This window comes from Aythya fuligula, chromosome 4 (genome assembly GCF_009819795.1).
Source record: "Aythya fuligula isolate bAytFul2 chromosome 4, bAytFul2.pri, whole genome shotgun sequence".
NCBI lineage: Eukaryota > Metazoa > Chordata > Aves > Anseriformes > Anatidae > Aythya > Aythya fuligula.
This window is the reverse complement of record NC_045562.1, coordinates 30,883,772-30,903,343: the sequence shown is the minus strand read 5'-3', so window position 1 is coordinate 30,903,343 and position 19,572 is coordinate 30,883,772. Positions and strand designations below refer to the sequence as shown.

The window sequence follows — 19,572 nt, the reverse complement described above, 5'->3', positions numbered from 1 at the left end:
GATGTGATGCTAGTCCTAGATCCACAGCAGTATCCTGTTCATGTAGAGCTTATTGTTTATAAACCTATTCGTGTTTCAGCATCGCAATAAGTAATTGCTACAACACAAGCTTGAAGATGCTTCCTGTGTCCTGAGGTTTAATAAACACAGCAGCTGTTAGCCTGAGAACATGTTTAACTCAGGATAGAATTACAGCAACTTGATGTACCAAAGTTTATAGTATAATAAGGGATATTCTTCTAAAATACTGTGTAATTTGGCAGGCAGTATGAGTGAACCATTGTGGTTTATCTTGGCCTGGGCTTCTTAGAGTTGCATGATGATCCTTGAATTTCTAAAATATGGAGTAATCCCAGAGCATTCTGAACTGGAAAGGATCCATAAGAAACCAAGAGGCTGTATCATGCTGCCATGGTGCATTATTCAGGTGGGGAGGGCTTCCCTCCTGGAGTTCTACCAGCACCCGATCCACACACAGTGCAAAAAGTTGTATTAGGGTATTTTAGTGAGTGATTTTATTTAGTGAGTGATTTTATTTTATTATTTTAGTGAGTGATTTTATAGGGAAATTCAGCTCAGAGATGGTGAGGATTGAGGAGATTTTTCTTTGCACTTAACCAACAGTAGATCATCTGGCTTGTATAAGCTCGTTAAGAGATCCAATAATCAGCTTACTCTGATGCAGAGGGGAGTTAGTTATATTTTTGTTTTGTTTACCTCAGAAATTCAAATATGCTATCACTCAGTTCAGGATGAGTAATATCAGGTTTGTCAGCAAATCCTTTGAAATACTTCTCAAGCTCATACATCATTAAAGAGAGGGAAATAAACTGGCTCAAGTTATACTGAGTAATTCCGTAATGGATGCTGAGAAACTGACTCCATGCACGAGAAGCCTGCTGAACAGCAGAAGCCTAAGGTAAGTGGGGCATCTACTGGTGAGACACTGCAATGAACTAACCTACTGTGTGAATGTCTGATCCAAAACCTTTACAGGCTGTTCTGTGCTCATTTTGCTTTGCCAGATAAGCAAGTGCCAGGCCTGCCTGCTGTGCTCTTTTGCCAAAATCATGCAGCTTCTCCTTGAGTAAATCCTTACTTTACTGTCACTCCTTTAGAGATATCTGCCACATACATTGCAAGAGTAGTTGTGAATACAGTTAGAAGAAGAAAAGAAGTGAGCCAATGAAACTTTTCAAAAGATGTAATGCAAGTCTCTAAGCATCTCCAACCATCCCCTAGCCCAATCTGTCACTGCAGAGTCTCTGTCTGTTAGATTATAAAGCTTTCTTCCTTGTACCAGGAGATACTTTGATACCCTGGTCTGCTGCCCAAGGGTGTGAAAAGCATAAGAAAACGCAAGAATACTATAGGGAGATAAAATCCAGATCAACCAAGCACAGGTTGTTATCCACACCACCCAAGTTGCCTTCCTCCATTGTTCAGAAAATGTTATATGCAACAGCATGATATTCTCCACAGTGTTAAATACCCGTTAATGACTTCTGGAGAAGACATTTAAAAATGTTCCATTTTTATTTAACATGCAACATTTGGGGCCAGGTGGAGGGTGTCATCTTCAGGCTGACATGTTTATAGCTATAAAATTCTATGTTGCATCCCATTGTGCACATGAGACATTGATTTGGAGGGAACTCAAGTGGGCTTGCCCAGTCATGTCGTGTCATTAATTTAATTTATTTAACATTTTAGATTCAAACAGTCAGCATGTGAAAAGCTTGCTTCTTTGTACCGAGAGCATGCAGGTGCATTGCAAAAAGGAAACATGAACAAATAAGCAGCAGAATAATGCTAAATTATGAAAGAATTTGATCATGCTGTTAAATTACCTTGCTTATGTTGCCTTTGTAGATATACCACCTTTACTTATCCAGTAAAGTGACATCTTCTTTTAAGCCAACTTTAAATTCTTTTGTCTTTCTAGACCCACAGTCACAAGTTGAAATACAAAAGCACCCTTAATTCTGCTCTGCTGCACAGCACACATTTGCTATATTTAGCTGTGCCGAGGAATCAATTGCTTTATATAATCTCATCACAAGCCATTGTTGAAAAAGCATCCAAGTCTGTCACTTGACCTTGGGGAAAACACTGGTCTTTGTGTTTTCTTCAGGGCTTCTTCTGCCACGTATGTTCGAAGAATCTGTAACCAAGAAGTGCTTTCAGCCATTCCTGTCCAAAAGTCAGTGGAGTAAGCAAAAGTCATCTTACTCCAGTACTTAGATCTTTGCTTAGTTAAACCTTCCCTTTCTGCAAACTGGCTTTTTTTTTTTTTTTCTCCTGATTCTTTAGCATGTTCTGTGGTTCATTTCATTTGAAATTTGGCACAGCAGAAACAATTCCAGTTTTATTTTGTTTATTCTTTGCAATACTAATTTTCTTTTATTTAGCCCTTATTTGCAGAAGCAAACAAGAAAAAGCATTGTGATTGAAAGCTGCAAAACACTTTGATCTCTACACAAAGTGTGTTAGATCACTGTTTAATCTGTCCCTTGCTTTTCTTTTTATCCAGACGCCAGATAATATCTGATTCCTACTCCTAAAAAGAGAATTTCTTCTGGCTCAGGAGTTCCACAGCTACAAACTGTTTAAGGCTGGGAGAAGTCTTTAGAGAACTATCACGGTACGTTCATTCTGTTCCTTCCACACTGACCAATATACACCTCGGACAGTGGGGTTAGATAGACCTGCCCTTATGGCTGCTGTTTCAAGTGTGCATGCACTGGGTAACAGGGAGCAGGGAAGTCCCAGCAGAAATGACAAATAAAAAATAACTGAGCAACAATCTGTATGTTAACCTTAAGGTGTCTCAAACCTGTGGTTACTGAGGAGTAAAATCAAGGCATCTCTTTCTAAGAAAGCAGAAACATTTAATTTGTTTCCTGAATTGCTTTTCCAGAGCTTATGTTCAAGGGAAGCTGTTGATGGCCAAATGGTAGCGTTTTCATTACTTCATAATTAACATAATAAGAATAATAATAATTAAACAATAATTAACATAATAAGAACTTAGATGCTTAGCACATCCATTTACTACTTTATTTACAGAAAATGATCTATTATTAGTTGCTGAAGTTGAGTGGATGGTGTGGAAGAATAGCACGGTTTATAGAGCATGGCTGTGGCAGACTGTACCTGGTGTTTCAGGCACAGAATTGGTGTGAGAGCAATAGAGCATGGGGAGCGGTGGTTCAGAAGGTATGGTGTTGTAGTCAGTGTGAGCTTTCTAATTGGACTTCAAATGCTTTGATTAGCAAAGTTAAGTCTGTACAGTGCTACTCTGAAGTATAGGCAACTATCAGTAGGCTTTTAAATAAAGTTACCTATTGCTCTCATATAGAGGTAATTGAACAGAAGTCATTGCTTCAAATCAGGATAACCCTTTATCACATATTCTTAAATTCAGTCTTGGGTGCATTTTATATAAGACAGTTCTATGTCTACCTCTCCTAAAGGGTCTCCACCCAGGCTCTGGCACCTCCAAAAGCTCTGAGTCTCTGGCAAGATGCTTAGCCAAGTGTGGATTTGTTCAGAGCTGTATCCAGAGACACTATCTAGATAAATTCACTGTATACGGTATCTTCAATACATTTCTTTATCCTATTGACTTTCACAGTTTTCAGTGACTCTGAAGTTTACTAAAATGTACTTTAAAAGAAAAAAAATACCACCCCACAGTAACTCCGCCAACCCGGTGCACACTTCCTGTTCTATGGTCTGTAGTGTGTTTGTGTGGGAATGGTATCTATTTACTCTACGTTATTGCACATCTTTGGAAGTTTATTTACTCACCAAAACCTTCTTTAAAAACAAGAGACTCTAAAGCACTGCTCCAAGGGCCCACACAGATGTAGGAATGCACAGCAGCTTTTCTGGGGACTTTTAAATAAATAAACTTTCAGGAAGCCTGACTCAGCACTAAAGCCACTGAATTCTTACTGTCACTGATTTTAGTAAGACATAGATTAAGCCTTTAGTCTTAATTATCCTCTTTTATGACATTAAACGTTGAAATTTTGTTGTTCAGTCCTACTGAGCCTTCCTGAAGTTTTATTGCTTCCAGCAATGATAAACTCAGTCAATAGTCTATAAAATGTGGGGTCAGTAGTTTCATTGACATAATGAAGCAATCTTTTTGGCAATTAAATTAGAACTCTGCCATATATCATACAATTTTATGTCTATTAAAAATAATAGAAGGAAAACAGGTCTGTTTGTAGTCTCTAGAGTCCAACAACATGAACTTGGCCTATGTTTGCCCTCTTGCCATCTACCCAGATGCTCTAGGTTTCTCAGTTTTGTATTTATAGTAGTTGACAGATTCATGAGATTTTAAAAAATATTTTTGATGCATTTCTGACAGACAATGTACTGTAGCAGTTATTGTTATTAGGTGTATTTTGATAGGCAAATCTACAATATCCTTTTCTGGAACATGTAAACCTAGGAGCAAAGACTTTGTCGTTAATACAGAATCTGCTTTTTCAGCTTAGCAGTGCTACACCTTTATGGTGGTTAAGAAATTCCTTGTGTGTTAATCTGGCATGTGTATTATTTCTCCTCACTCGGAATACAGAAGATAAACTGGGTCAAAAATGCAAAATTGCATGGAATGTCAGTAACACTTGCTGTGCTATTAATAAAAATTGGTAATTTAAAATAAAATTTTAGGTAAAAATTACATTTTTCATTACATGACAAAGAAAGCAAGTGTTTCCAAAGTTCATTCTTTAAAAAATTGTTTAGCACAGTGACATGGCTCTAGGTGCTAAATGAAGCAGAAAGACTAAAGGAAGAGAGCCTTGGAAAATATTACTGTCTCCTTTACATCTTAAAAAGGCAGGAAAGTAGCAGAAATATTTAGTTTTGTGAGTCTACAAGCCACTAACATTCTTGTATTCCTGTATTTTTCTCCTTTTGTATTCCTGTATTTTTCTCCTTGTGTGTTGGTTGGTTCTGGAATGGATTATTCCATTGAGGCATTTCAGGAGCTTTCAGTAGAAGAAAGATGCACATCCAACAGAAATTAGTAAAAATATACTCAAGCAATTCTATGAGTGTAATCATACTGGCACCACAAAACAATCCAAGCTGGCCACCTACATCAGCTGTAATAGAAAGAAATAAACATACGTCATACTAAGTATTTGGTTTAGTCTAGCAAGCAAACAAAACTCTGCTAGTACTCAAGCACTAAATAAATTCAAAATACATAATCCATCACTTTAAGAAAACAGAATTAATATTCTTAAGAATGTTTGTGGGAAAAAGATGAATCTGTTTATTAAAATTCTAAATAAAGCAAGTACAACGCAAAACTTCCTACGGTGGAATATGTGCTTAAAAAATCTCCTGCTTCTTTTTCTGTTAAGCTATTCTCTTGCCTCTCCTCCCTATGTTTTCCCTCTCCCCTTTAAATCCCAGAAGCTTCCCTATGCTTACAGTTCAGTATGTTGTGTAGCCATAAATTAGTGCAGAATTTAATTACTACTCTCCACTGCAGGTCATTTAATGGTATGGCAGGAGACCATATCAAAAATGAGCATGAAGCAAACATGATCATTACCATTGTAATATCAAAGTCATTGTTTTTTGTTTATAAACCCAGATAGCCTATGACTTTGGAGAGGAGAAAATAATATCTATTTTTATGTATTTATTATTATTATTTTAGATTAAGTATTGATGAGCAATAAATAAACGTCACGCATTCACTTACCAAGCAACTCAGATACAGACAAGGCCTTCTGCTGCTGAGTTATTTTGTAGCTCAGATCATGGTACTTAATGTCAATAAGCACAAGGTTCTGCCTAATGACAAGCACATACAATATTACGTGACACAGCCAGGAGTGCTGTTTGTTTTTACCAACATCCATCAGTATGAACTGCCTACATGGAGAGTGATGTATCTTTTAAAGAGCAATCCACTAAGAGGTATAAAAATTAGTTAGATGACTGAAAAACAATATTTCCTAATACTGAAAGTTGTAAAAGGATCTCATTGGAGGAGTTGATCTCCAGACTATGCTAAAAGAACAACTCAGCACTACTGAGATAAAATCCTAAAGGGTCACAGAGATAAGCTTAAGTGGAAGTGCCAAGCATCCTGAACTACAGCAGATACACTGCTTGGAAATGTAGTCTAATATAGCCTGTCATTTATGTGCAAATGCAGATTTAATCCTGATGATCTCAGTGACAGTGTTTGTGCAGAAAAGCCCTTGTCCTATACTCAGATGCTTAGTTCTTCCCTCTGCTAAAAGCTTTTCTTACTTGCCTGCTGCAAAAGTGGAAGAGCAGGCAAATCTTTGTTGGAGCAGGATCTGGAATGATTCAGCGAGAATAAAGAGCTCATCTTTGTGATATCGTGACTACTGAAAGAGTCAGCGTAGCTGCTAAATAGAAGATAAACATAGCAGTAGAGGAATAAAACAGACACAAAAACTGATTGCATAAATAATGTCATATCCTTTAAGAATAAAAGTAGTGTTTATTCAGAAGTGTAAACAGCTACAGATTTTGAGGTTGAAAATGATAATGAGCTTATTAATTTGATATTCACTGAAAATGCAGTATTGGTCATATAAAATGACTTCCATTTCTTTAGGTGATAATTCTAAAATGTAGGTAACATTGGGTAATAAAAATAATCCTACTTTCATGGGTTTTTACTGTAAGACCTCCTACAATTGTCATAGGGTTCCTAGTAGTTCTACCCAGTAAGGTAGTAAATAGTTAACTTTTCCCTTCTTAAATTTTCAGAAATTAATCAGTGTCTGTGTTTTACAGTTGTATGTTCTTTTTAATATGTGGGCAGGATTCCTATTGGTTAAGGCTTGGTAACAGGAGAATGTTCTGTATTTTCTCTTGCCTAATTAAATAATTGCTGGGCTGTGCATGATGTTTACATACAATAAAATAATCAACAAAGATAAAATGTTCTCAAAGGATTAGTATCTTTTGCATATAATAATAGGTTTAATTTTCATAATACTGATATAGTTCCTGTTCATATATAAATATATGGAAGCATTTGCAGACTGATGGCTTCAAGAGTGAGAAAACTGAAGTCACTGAAACAATGAAATGAAATACTCAGAGATATTTCATTAGCCAGATTTTCTACGGTTCTTTGTAAATATATTTGAATCCGTGAATATTATTGGTTCATGTAGCATTTGTGTTAATACTTATGTGCACAAGTAACATCTACCTCTGTGAGTATGAGGTAATTTGGACTACAAAACTGTATTGAAACTTCTCTTCGAGAAGTATCTTTCTAGCAGAAAATTATGGAAATCATTCTATTGCGTATTTAATGCATGCATTTTCAAGGAAATTCAGTATCAATTTATTATACTGTAAGCGTGAGGTATGTATGCTTTATTAAATCATAAGTATATATGATAATTCTTCCACGAATTTAAAGGTATTCAGATTGTGTTATCTTAGTGCTACTACTGAACAACACAGCTCTGTGCATAACTTAATTTATAACATAATTTACGAGATAAATGTGCAGTCAGTACCGTAGAGACATATTTTTACACTAGAAGGTCTCTTCTTTGGGTATAGTCCTACTTTGTTGTTGTTGTTGTTTGGTAGGTAGCATTTTCAGTCACACAGATGGGAACCATCTTATTTTGCTACCTTATGAGAATATTTCATCAAATATTTTCTAAATATTTTTTATAATGTAAATGGTATCAATAGATTTTACTAGCAATAGAAAAGAATGTTAAACTTGTGACATTTTTGCCACAATAAAACCTAGCTCTTTTTTCTGGTAATGCATTGAGAGAAAGAAGGACTTTATCTAGCATCTATTTGGGTTATTCACTGACTTCAGTTGTGAAAAATCTGTCTTCTTTGTTGGGTGGATTGCTCGTGTGGGTTGTGAATAGGTTTGATAACCCTGATCTTTCTTTATACCTAGTTGCAAAGAGTGATTAAAAATAACACAAAAGGTAGCATAGAACATTACTTTCCAACTGAAGTATAAATTTTATGTTATCCACAGGTCTTAGATGTATCTCAGTATAGTTTAGACCTACATGAACATGTATAAATCCTAAACTAATCTCTTAGACAAGATTGGTCACCTCAGAGACAACATGTTAAATACCACACACTTCAGAGTATATTTTTAAAAGGTCACATTTACATCATACACTCTGTTCACACACTTAGATATAATGGATTATTTCCTTATTAGACAAAGCGTTAAGCAAGATTACCTGATGTATTCTGGGCTTTTCTTCAGTTTTGCAGAAATGAATTTTATGGCATTTTCTCCTCCAAAACTTGAATAGGTGACAGTGGTAGGATATTCCATTTCTTCACAAGGGGCAGGGCAAGTGGAATTGTGAGTTCCTACTGTACACAATCCTTTTATCTCTATATCAGCTGAAATTTCAGGAGAAAGAACTTGCATAATGTTTCTGAAACAGCACACATTGTTAAGACTTTTCTTAACCTTACAAAATGACTTTAATAAAGACTTTGATTAATTATCCTTAGAAAGGTTGGTGCATACTAGTTTGAAGGAAGAAACATGCATTTGTAAAAGGCACTTAGGTAGCTGGAGCACAATATTAAGGGTTGAAATTTTTGGTTTTGATTTGTTCCCCCTTTCAATGCTCCCCTACAGAAATTCAGCACCTTCAAGTCTTTTCACCTTCATTAGGACTTTAGGACCTTACTCTTTCTCATCCATGATTTATCAGTAGGATAGATCATACAGAGGGGTGCCCATGTTCTGTGCTAGCCTTCTGGTTGCATACTTCAGTTTATAATCCTTGGTCTTGATGTTTGCCTAGCTCCTTTCAATGCACAGGAGTAGGTTCCAGAGCAGTGCCAGCAGTAATTTACTGTCATCTGACAATTTCATAAAAGTTTTGCTAAACTGAGCTTGCTTAACCCCCCTTCCCCTGTTCTTTGACTTTGGGCTTAAGACAGCTGACGGAGATCCTTCTGTTTTCTCAAATACTAAACAGATATCACACAATTCTGCAGGTGTGGCTGCTCTGGGAGGCCATTGTTCTGACAAGGCTCTAACAGAAAGAAATCACTGAGGGAATCTGGAAAAGCTGCAGAAAATCAATGTAGAAAAAAAAAAAAAAAAAAAAAAAGGTAAGGCATAAATACTTCCTGAAGCAAAAACTGTAACCTAAAGACGTCCGCTCTGAGGTGAGTACCATAATCTCCTGCCTGTGGTGCTCGGTTTGCCCTGGGGTGGTGGCAGCTGCTGTGCCTTCCCTCTGCATGTGGGCTTCTCATGTTTGCATGCTGGGGGACAGGAAGTATCTCAGCCTGTTAGGTGACAATTTGAAGCACTCCCTTCCTCCAGAAATAAACTCGGTAATCTACATGGTTTCCTAATTGTCCAGTCCTTTGGGAAGAGAAAGTCACATCACATAGCTGAATCCATAAGAATTAAAAAGGAGGCTTTCTGAAATTCATGAAAAGTTACTTCTCAGATTATCACTCACAGTATTTTCCAGGAAGTCTGCTGTAGTGACTTAAGAATTTCATATCTACTGGGTGTAGATTATTTGCTCATGAAAAGAATTGTATTTGAAGCATTTTGAAAATGTATGATTCACTTCATTTTTATTTTTATCTTTTTAATTATAGAATATAATATAGAATATATAATAATATAGAAGTCCAGTGATTTAGTGTTATTTTTTCATCACTTACCAAGCTTTTTATTACTGTGTCTGATCTCTATTTTCAGAGTCTTAAATGAACTGGGATGTACTCCATTACTACTTTTGGTATTTTAACTGATATTTTCTACTGTTTGGAATTGGCTTAGAAAATATGAATATGAAATTAATACTTACAGACTGCAGGATAAACACAATTGTAAAACTTCAGCAAATCACATTCGGTTCCATTGCCTTAAGAATAAACAAGTAACTTTAGAACTTAAATCAACAAGCTAGCTCTTAGCTCTGTTTGTGTTAAACTGAAAAATAATGTCATCAAAGCCCAGACACCACTTTGTGCTACTCTTTATACAGCTGAGAAAACAATTCAGTAGGGCACAGTGCAGTTATGCCACAAGGGGTACATAGCAATAGAAGACAATAGACTAAATCAAGAGGCTCACTGGAGGACTGAACATTATTATTAGGCATGCCAGCTAGAACTGCCTTTAAGGCTGTGGCTCACTCTTTGTATTAGCTTGCTAAGAAATTTCTGTCTTAGTAGTGAAAATACAAAATAGGTAGATGTAATTTATGATTACACCCCACATGTTTCAGCAAAGGTTTTAAACTTCGTGGAGGATTGCTCAGATACCAACTTGTCTCACAGCCCTGAGGAATAATCTTTTTCAAGATTTTTGTGTGTATCCTAAAAATAGCTAATGGACAGATATCAAGTCTAGAGTTGAACAAATATCTTGCTGCTTTTCTCTGAATTAAAAAAAAAAAAAAAAAAATTGAGTAAATTAAATAATCCCAGTTGTAAATATCCCACAAAGATGTACCCTGTCTCCTTTGCCATTCAATAATGAGTTAGTTCTCCTAGCAAGATGATCATTAAATAGAGCATATGGTAGTCCTAAGAAATACCTGGCAGAATGAAAGGCAAACAGCCACACCAGTCCTGTATGTACCGGGCCTTGCATTCTTGCAAACAGCCATTTGTACTATAAGTATTCTGGTACTGAAGCTTTATATCAGGCTTGCACTCTCCCCATGGGTATTCTTGGATAATTGACTGTAAAGTAATAATAACAGAATACATAAATTTCTCTTTTAATTTAGATATCGCTTTATCACATTTTACAGTGCTAAAGGAAGCCTGTTTGAGACATAAGCAGTAATACTGTGATTTAATTGGAGGTGATTACAGTTTGTGCTTTTATAATTAAAATCATCTCTGTTCTCACACAGCAAAACCAGGACCTGATCAGACAGCCTAGTGCAGCAGGATAGTCTTCTCTGGTTGTATCAGGAAAGGACTATCAGGAATCTGATACAAAATTAGCTGTGATGTAACATATTGATGCTACTGCCCTATCTTTGTATTGTTATGTCAGTGAGACTGTGAGAGGTTTAACTTGAGTAAAAGCAGATTAGGCAGACCATTAATATCGTGGAAAAAAAAAAATCAGGCTTGTTGGTGGGTTTTTTATATAGCTGGTGGAAATGTTATTCTTAGGGCTCCCTGTGGCATGATAAATATTAAATAACTGCAAATGTTTGTAATTTATTTCCATGCCTCGGAAGAGATTATCAATGGTACAGACTAATATTTCCACCTGATGGATAAGGTGCTTACCTTCAGCTGGCGGATTGCAACCTGTGCATGCATGCCGACTGGTGTTAATAAACCTAAACCATCAAAGCGTGGAACCTCTTTGGGTGAATGGATAACGAAAGTGATGCCAGCATCAGTATAACCAAGGGCAGGATCATCAGTGAATTGCTCCTGATACAAAAAGAAGTATTGTAAATAGTTTTGGTTTTGCTTATGCTCTGAAGGTTAAGCTATATTTAAAATGGTGCTGCTTTATTATTATTATTATTATTTGGTCTTATTTCCCTTGCTACACCTTCAGCAATTTACAGGAAAATGTAGAAGTAAGCTGACTTGAATTTTCTTCATTAACTTTGTAGGTTTCCTTCCAGTTACCCTAAATTTTAGTGTGTGTTTTTTTTTTTTTTTCTTCCTTCTATCCTCTCCCACTTTCAAAAGCAAGAAAGCATGGATGAACCTTCTTCATAACTTGGAAATTCACTTCTTTTACTTGCAACTACTCCATGTTTCAGCAAGCTTTCTATTACTCTCTTGAGAACCTGTAACTCCTCTCCCCTATAGTTGCTAGAGAGCAAAAATTAATGTCTAACTCTTAAAATTCTAGGTTTTAGTTTTCTTCCCTGATCTCATAAGGTGATATTCCCTGAGCTTACTGTGTTTTGTGATCAAAAACAATCCTAGCAAGGTCTTTACAGTGCAAAGACCAGATCATAGCTGACAAGAGACACTTCAGATGCTGCTGAAAAAAAAATCAGTACTACTTAGAAATTGGCATCAGGTGACCTTCCCTAGTGGATCTCTTACTGAGATAGAGATGTTATCCTGAATTGTTTGTATAAAATTAAATTATTTTTCTGATGATACTTTTCAGCTGTAGGTGAATCATGTTGATATATGTATATATGCTCGCTTGCAACTTTCTACATCATTTGTTTTGGGGACACAGTCAATAGCTATTCAGAGTTTTTATACTAGTTTTGGGTCTTTCCTTTAAAATATGCTTTTACTTATGAACAGTCTTGAAAAATAATTTTGTGCATGGAATTCTGAAGGTCTGTGTGAAACAAAAAATCTGCTGATCTATGAATTATTACATGATTTTGTATATAATCATTGGTATATCTGTACCTGTTGGACATCAAAAAGTAAACGTAAGCCTCTTCCAGACAAACTCACACTTCTTGCTGGAAGACCATTGTAATTAAAAGTAAAGCAGTTTCCATATTCAGTGAAAACATGTTCAAAATCCTTCAATAAAGGAAAATAGGGAAGTGTAAAATTAAAAAAAAAAAAATCACTTAATTTCATTAATTTCACAATGTAATAGATGGACTAGTGTTTTTTGGTTTAGTATCCCCCCACCCCCCAAGGCAGTGCAAAGAATAAGGCTAACCTGCAAGAATATGGGACCAATTTTTCTGTCCACGTATTCTATTGAAGTTGGGAGTTGTTGTATGGCAGAACTGAGACACAAATAAGAGGATCATATTTTTTCGTTGCTGCTGCAGGACTAATTACATCAGTTAAGTGCAATGCAACCATGTTGTGCAAAAAAACTCCATTCACACTGATGTTGGTTATAGGCCATTTATGGGAAAGGTTGCTGAATGAAGCCTGGAGGCATGACAGTTTTCAAAGGCTGCTATTTATGCAGGCGTGGGACTAGGCGGAGAGCAACTTAAACTGAAATTCCATGTTACAGCTCAGGTAGGCCAGCGGGCTGCCTCTGTGGTCACTGGGGTTGCTCCTCAGGGTCATTTAGAGCAGGATGTTTTCTCTCAATTGACCAACTGTGAAGGGAAGGCAGGGGGAGTAGCTGGGAAAACCAGGTGTCTGAAGTTGAGTGGTAAGAATACATCCCCTTCCCCTCCATGCTTCTGATGTAATAAAAGGAAAAATATTTACCTCTGGGTGACATGTCTTTCCAAAGAATTCACATTCTAGCAATGTGCTGTGGTTTAGATAAAACCCATTTTTCCTTGTAAACTCTTTAATGCTGAAGTTCTGGTTTCCAAGAAGAAAATCATTTATCTCTTGAGAAAATTTGTCTTCCATAGAAAATTTCTGGACAACTCCAGACACGATGTTCCAAAGGAGAAAAATGATTTGGAGATTGCTTACTGCATGAGCTTGAAACCTGTCAGTGCGAAGGAAAAAGAATGGCTTGGAGTTCTGCAGAGTTACAGGACTGATCTCAGTGCTCTCACCAAACCCATGACATGTTTTGTCGCCTGCTCACTAACTGCATGTGATTCTTGCCCACCATGCCTGCACTTGCACTATAACATGGATAAACAATATAGTCTCCATTTCTAGGAAAAGGTTATCTTCCAAACAAGAAAGTAGGAAAGGGACCCCTTTCCAGGGTTATTCTAGAAACATTTCTGTTGTGTGTGGTTATTTAATAAATAAAAATTAAAATGGTCATCTGCATAAGCCAGCTGTCAGATTTCTAGAGCTGAAGAAAAGCTGGACAATTGCATTTACATGAGAAAAATAAATGTAGCTGGAAGGAGCTGTTCCTTTGGGGCGGGAGGGAGCAAGAAAAAAAAAAAAAAAAAAAAAAAAAAAAAAAATTGTGTTTTCCTGATGTCACTGAAGACCTTTTCTGAATTAAATAAAGGGTTCAGAGAACTGTTACGGTAAGTTTAATTTCAAAATACTGAAAAGAAAATAAAACCTAAGAAAATGGCAATACCATGTTCTTTAGAATCACTATTTTACATAATCCTATTTTACAAAACGTATCAATGTATTTGTGCAATGGATCTTAATGCAGAAGCATAAGAAAGATTGGTAGGAACAGCTCTTCAACTGAATTTGAGTCAAAAAATAAAGGCAGAGGTAGAGCTGTGCCTCTTCGTTCCACCAGCAAAGAAAACTGTCGCTAAAAACAGGAGGAAAGGATAAGCACGACGTGAACAACAGATGGATGTAGCAGCAAACTGCCTCATAGGCAGATAACTGCTGTGCTCGGGAGCTGTTTGCTCGCAATGTGTTGCCACTATAGATGCAAGAAGTGAGAGGTTTTTATAATACACACCGTACTCTACCTGCAGTGTACGTTCTACAGAATAACCCAAAATGGCTTTACACGGGGCAATGGGAAGGAAAAATAGTGAGGTGGAAAGGCTTCAGCTATCTGGGACTTGGACTTGTGGTTGATTCTGCCAACAAGAGGTAGAAGATCTCACAACTTACATTGTTTTCCTGAGAATGCTAAGATTTCTCCATTACTAAAACAGTTGTTAAATATTTGCTCTAAAAATCAGGCAGTGGTTTTGCTGCATTATTTTCAAAGTGGTTGCATCTGAATCCTGGCCAGTATCTTAAACTGTAGAAACCTGTAGTGAAGTTTTTGCTTAGATATGACTTTCAAACTCGCCAAGTGCTTTCCTCCTACAACTCCCACTGACATCAGCTCGAACCATAAAGGCGCTGAGCACCTCTGTGGAAAAATAACTGCTTTGACTAAGGTTTCTACATTTGCATGAGGTTTTGTTCAAACCTCTCTATTTGCAAATGTTGTGTTTTATTTTTAACTTGGGTATGACTGACTGTGCCTTAGTTACACTATAGAAGGAACACTCGAGGTTTATGATTATACACAGAAGAATAATGCCAGAGATGACTTTATACTCCCCCTTACTTCTTGAATCTTAAAAATCTGTGGTGCAGCTCCTCATTTGACGAAAGGGAAAGGATAAAGACAACCTCCCTTGATTCTCATGTTTTTCTCCTCAGTTAAATCTCATGTGGTGGTGTGAAAGACAGACCCCTTGGAGCCGCATTTTTTTTGGTTTTGTTTTATGTGATTTGTTCAAAAAAGCTGTGGATCCCAATTCCTTTATGTTAGCCAGAAAAAGAGGTGTTGCCTCTCAATAGTGAACAACAAACACAACTTTTACCTGTTCAAGTTGCAAAAAGTCACAGCAGGGAATTTGACGTTTTCCACGTACTGCACTACCACCGTAGTTGTGGTTGGCCAGCTGAAGTAATAGGTAAAGCGACTGCAGATTTGCCAAATGACGATGCTAAGACAGCCTGTGACCACTAACAGCCACAGCCCTCTGTGTGTCCGGCTTCGCCTTCGGACAATATTTTGCACTCCATGAAATGAAGTGGATGAGGCGAACTCCTGGTGATACCTCTTTCTGTCTTCCAAACATGGCTGCAGTTTCTTTATTAAGTACAATCGTATCTTTTCCAATTTTCCTTAATATTGAACAAAATGAAAACACATTTTTTTAAATTAACATTTAAATGGCACTTTGGAGAGGAAACTAATTCTAGTATTGGAAAGCATCTTTAAGAGCTGTAAATTCTCTCTTTGATTAGTGAGCTTCCTTCTACGAATGGTTTAGAGCCCTGGAAGTCTTGTGTGCTAGATTAACTCTCTTATCTGCCTGAGAACAGACTATACCTTGCAATATTTTATGTATACATATTCTTAAACATATTAATATTAATGAGGAATTCCACCTCTATGGAATTTTTTTTTCTTTTGACATACCTCATTAATCTAAAACCACAGGATGCTGTGAAACTGTAAAAAGCTAAGCATCTGATTATTACAGTAGCATCCTAATGAACTCCTGGCCCTTCATGCTTGCTCTAAGAAATAAGGTAAAAAGGGAATTACATATTTTTCAGGCTTTTACTATTCCGTTATTGAAACTCTGGGCAAAATTTTAAAGGTTACAGGTTCAAAGGGAACTCTACTATATTCCTTGGGTTTATATGAGTAAACTTTAGAGTATGGCATGTCTTGTAGGATGAACATACACACTTCATCAGACTGATTTACTAGAGGCTGTTCCAGTTGGGCAAAGGAATGAAGGGATGCACAATTCATCTGCTATTGCAATCATGACCACATTAACACTGGGATTTTTTTTTGTCCTAGGTGCAGACTGTGATAATTAAATCCCAGGTGGGTTTGGATTTCAAAGTGTTTCCAAAAGAAAATATATGTATATTTAATGCTTCATATGAGAACTTTGATCAGTATGATTTACTCTAACTTCTTTTAATCATCAAACAGCTGCTTCTGCTGGAAAACTGATCAGAAGTTTTTCTTCTAGCTCTAGTGACTGTTAGATCCCTTTGGAAAGCTGATCAGCCATGGGTGCTTTTGTACTTCACATTGTAATAGAGGGAAAATGATTAGGAGCTATGTCTTCTGTGCAGACTATAATGTTGGTCCAAGAAGTACAGGTAGAACAAATTTTATAAAACAGATATAGATGCTGGCAACTATTTTCAGGATCTGAAGATGTAGTTTTTCTTTAATCATTCATTTTTGGTCTCAGTCTGGTTCTCCGAAAATGAGCAATGACTTCAGTGACTTAAAATGATTTTACAATGTCACTAAACAATTATTTCAGTAATAGCTTCTCAGATTCTTTCTGTTGCAAGCTAGATGTTTCTTTCTAACACTTTTTCTTATTGTTATAATAGAATGGTTATTCCAGGTTTCAATTAATGAATGGTAAAGTAATACATCTATATAATGTCAATGAGTGTAATCTTATAAATAATTAGCCCTTCATCTTATGCTCTATAAAATTAGGTCATGTGTATCTGGGCTAAGGTTGTGTATCCAACACAGTTGAACTAGCTGTGACTAGGTGAGTTAGAGTATCCAAGCTGGTACTAGATAGAAAGACCTTAGGCATACATTAGACCTTAGACAATCGGACAATAAGGTCTTGAGAGAGACATCTTCTTTTGTACTCTACAAAGTACATTTAGTGCAGGCACTCAGATAAAAAAATAATAATTGTCAGATGTATGGATAAAAACAATTTCAAAAAAGGATCTAAAGGTTAAAGGATGCATAAAAAAAAATAAATGAGAAAAATCCAGGTTCAGGAGAAAACCACGTTTCAGTGTAGGCAAGTATGGAACATGCATCTAAGAACAAGCAGGGTAGACTATACATTCACGATGGGCTGTAGGTGCTTTGCCTCAGAAAACACTGATTGCTGAAGAATCCCCAAGAACTGTGATTTTTTAGTCAGATGAACCTGATTTCCTAGTCCAGTGTTTTTACAGGAGAAATGAGTTCCCTGTATATATAACCCAGGGATATGTGTCCAGGGACATGCTATTTTAAGTTTGCCTAAAAACTTCAGAAATTCACAGTATCTTTACATTCAACTTAGTGTTAACATAAAGAAGGTTTTTTCAACTTCAGTAAGTAGGTAATTGATTACTACTTGTATAGGAAACTGATAGGTAATAATAAGTTATTTTGACCCAGTGGGAGAAAAAGATATAAAAGAACTGGAAGCTAAGCTCTTGTACAACAGAAATAAAGTAGAACATTTTTATTTTTACATTCCCAATGGTAAATTGTGATTGGATTTTCATTAATGAACTTGTTAAAAAGGAACAGCTTTGTGAAAGATAGCTCAACTTCAGCCAGAGCTCTTACCTGAAAGGGGTGATTTCAGGAAGGTTACATGTGACTTCTGTCTATGCAAAGGTTAGTTAGTCCAGATAGTTTCAGGATTTCCTTTTTGCCTTAATCTAAAAATCATTAAAGTATGGCATCATTCAGAAAAGTCATTGCCTAGTTAAAGCTCTGTTAATTTTATTCTAAATGCAGGACAAATAACTAGAGAGTTTCCCTCATGTCCTAAATGTAACACTATCTCTGCAAGCTCTTTTTCATCTCTCCCTTCTTCTTTATATCTTGAAAGATGTACATTACTGCTATTTTTGGACAAGGTTCCAAGAGAAGAGAGACACCTTTTCTTGTTCTGTTTGTCAATCCTGAAAAAAAAACTACCAAAATGTAACACTTTTGGTAAGGCACTCTAATATGTCTAAGTTACATACCTTTAGCATCCAATTGAGTGAATCTCCCCAGTTGGTCCATGAGGCTCTGCTTATTTCAGTAAGGAAGTAAAGGATACAGTAAGCTGGTTTATCACTGTGATCATTGCTAGCTAATGGCTTTTATAGAAAACTAAATGGGAGGTGATACTCGATGACACATAGCACTGGGCAATTTACCTGCCGGGGTTGCTATGTTTTGCCTTTAAATAACTTGGTCTGCAAAGTACAAGAGAAGATTAGTTTTATGACAGGATCAGATGTTCAAGTACTTATGATACCAATAATAATAGAAGTGCAGACTTCTGTCTTGTTGCATCAGCGTGCAAATTATTTTTTTCAGAATTTTTCCTTTTATTTCAGAAAGATCAATCATCTTCACTAAGGTACTGTGCAGTTCAGAACTGAATAAACAATCTTTAAGTAGATAGGAACCCTTTCCCTGGAGGGCAATGAATGTTTGCCACGGGGTTCCCACCAGCTATAGGGTGGAGTTCACCCTTGCTTTGAATAGCTGTCCTCATAACCACCTCCAGATTTTACATTTGTGTGGGCTTTAGCAAGAAATGGGCTGTTATTCTTGAGAACTGACTCTGATGTTGAGGAAGAAAATATGTGGAGAATTGGTCATTCCATTAAGTCCTTATTGGGAAAAAAAAAAAAAAAAAAAAAAAAAAAAGAGAGAGAGAAAAACTGCTTTTCTGGAGGATGCATGGTATCAGCTTGTTTGAAATTCATTTCAAGAACCAAGCATCTAATTAAATGCAATAGAAAACACTCAAAAGCTCAGACCTGGGATGTACCTGATGAATCATCTAGGAAGATCTAAAAAACTGTCATAGTCCCTCTCTGATTTGCAGGGGTGGTGATTTTGGGACTGCTTCATCTCTCATTTTTCTCTTAGTAAAGCTCCTAAAGCTAATGCCCACAGTGTCCTTGGGTTTCTAGGTGCACTAGCGCAGCCTCTCGGTACCTCAGTGGCTGGTTGTTCACCAACTGCTTTCTGGCCGTGTTGGTCAAGCAATGAGGTGCAAGATGAAGCACTGAGCTCCATTTAGTCATTCCAGTGTGGCAAGCAGATTTCTGTACTCGGCTTCTTGGAAATCCCTCTTCCTTTTGTTACTCTTGCCTCACAGATGAGGCTCTCTGCCAGGGCAAGCTTTGAGCAGCACTTGCACTCAGTCAAGCAGTAAAGTACTTAATAGTGAACTGTTTTTCAACATCTATACGTAACTCAACCATACCTAATGCACTGCTGAGCAGTTATTTGCAGATCCACTGATTCCTATTAATGCAATACACTCTAATTCACAGTACCCAGACAACGCTTCTATGTCACGTAAAACTTGCTTGAGTTCTTAAAATTATATTGGTCTTTTATACTGCTACGTACATAGGATTAAAGAGGTACAAACTGTAAATTGCTCTTTA

At 36.7% G+C, this 19,572-nt stretch overlaps 1 protein-coding gene across 1 annotated transcript; it reads right to left on the bottom strand.

Moving 5' to 3' along the window:
- Nucleotides 1-4,905: 4,905 nt before the first annotated feature.
- ASIC5 (acid sensing ion channel subunit family member 5) lies at nucleotides 4,906-18,184 on the bottom strand. The gene is made up of 10 exons (XM_032186243.1): nucleotides 18,145-18,184; nucleotides 15,207-15,513; nucleotides 13,204-13,435; nucleotides 12,427-12,546; nucleotides 11,320-11,469; nucleotides 10,608-10,755; nucleotides 9,873-9,929; nucleotides 8,262-8,430; nucleotides 5,741-5,832; nucleotides 4,906-5,129 (listed from the first exon to the last, which is right to left on the bottom strand). Exons 1-10 carry the CDS (start codon nucleotides 18,182-18,184, stop codon nucleotides 4,906-4,908), a joined length of 1,539 nt encoding a protein of 512 aa, XP_032042134.1.
- Between the last annotated feature and the right edge of the window lie 1,388 nt (nucleotides 18,185-19,572).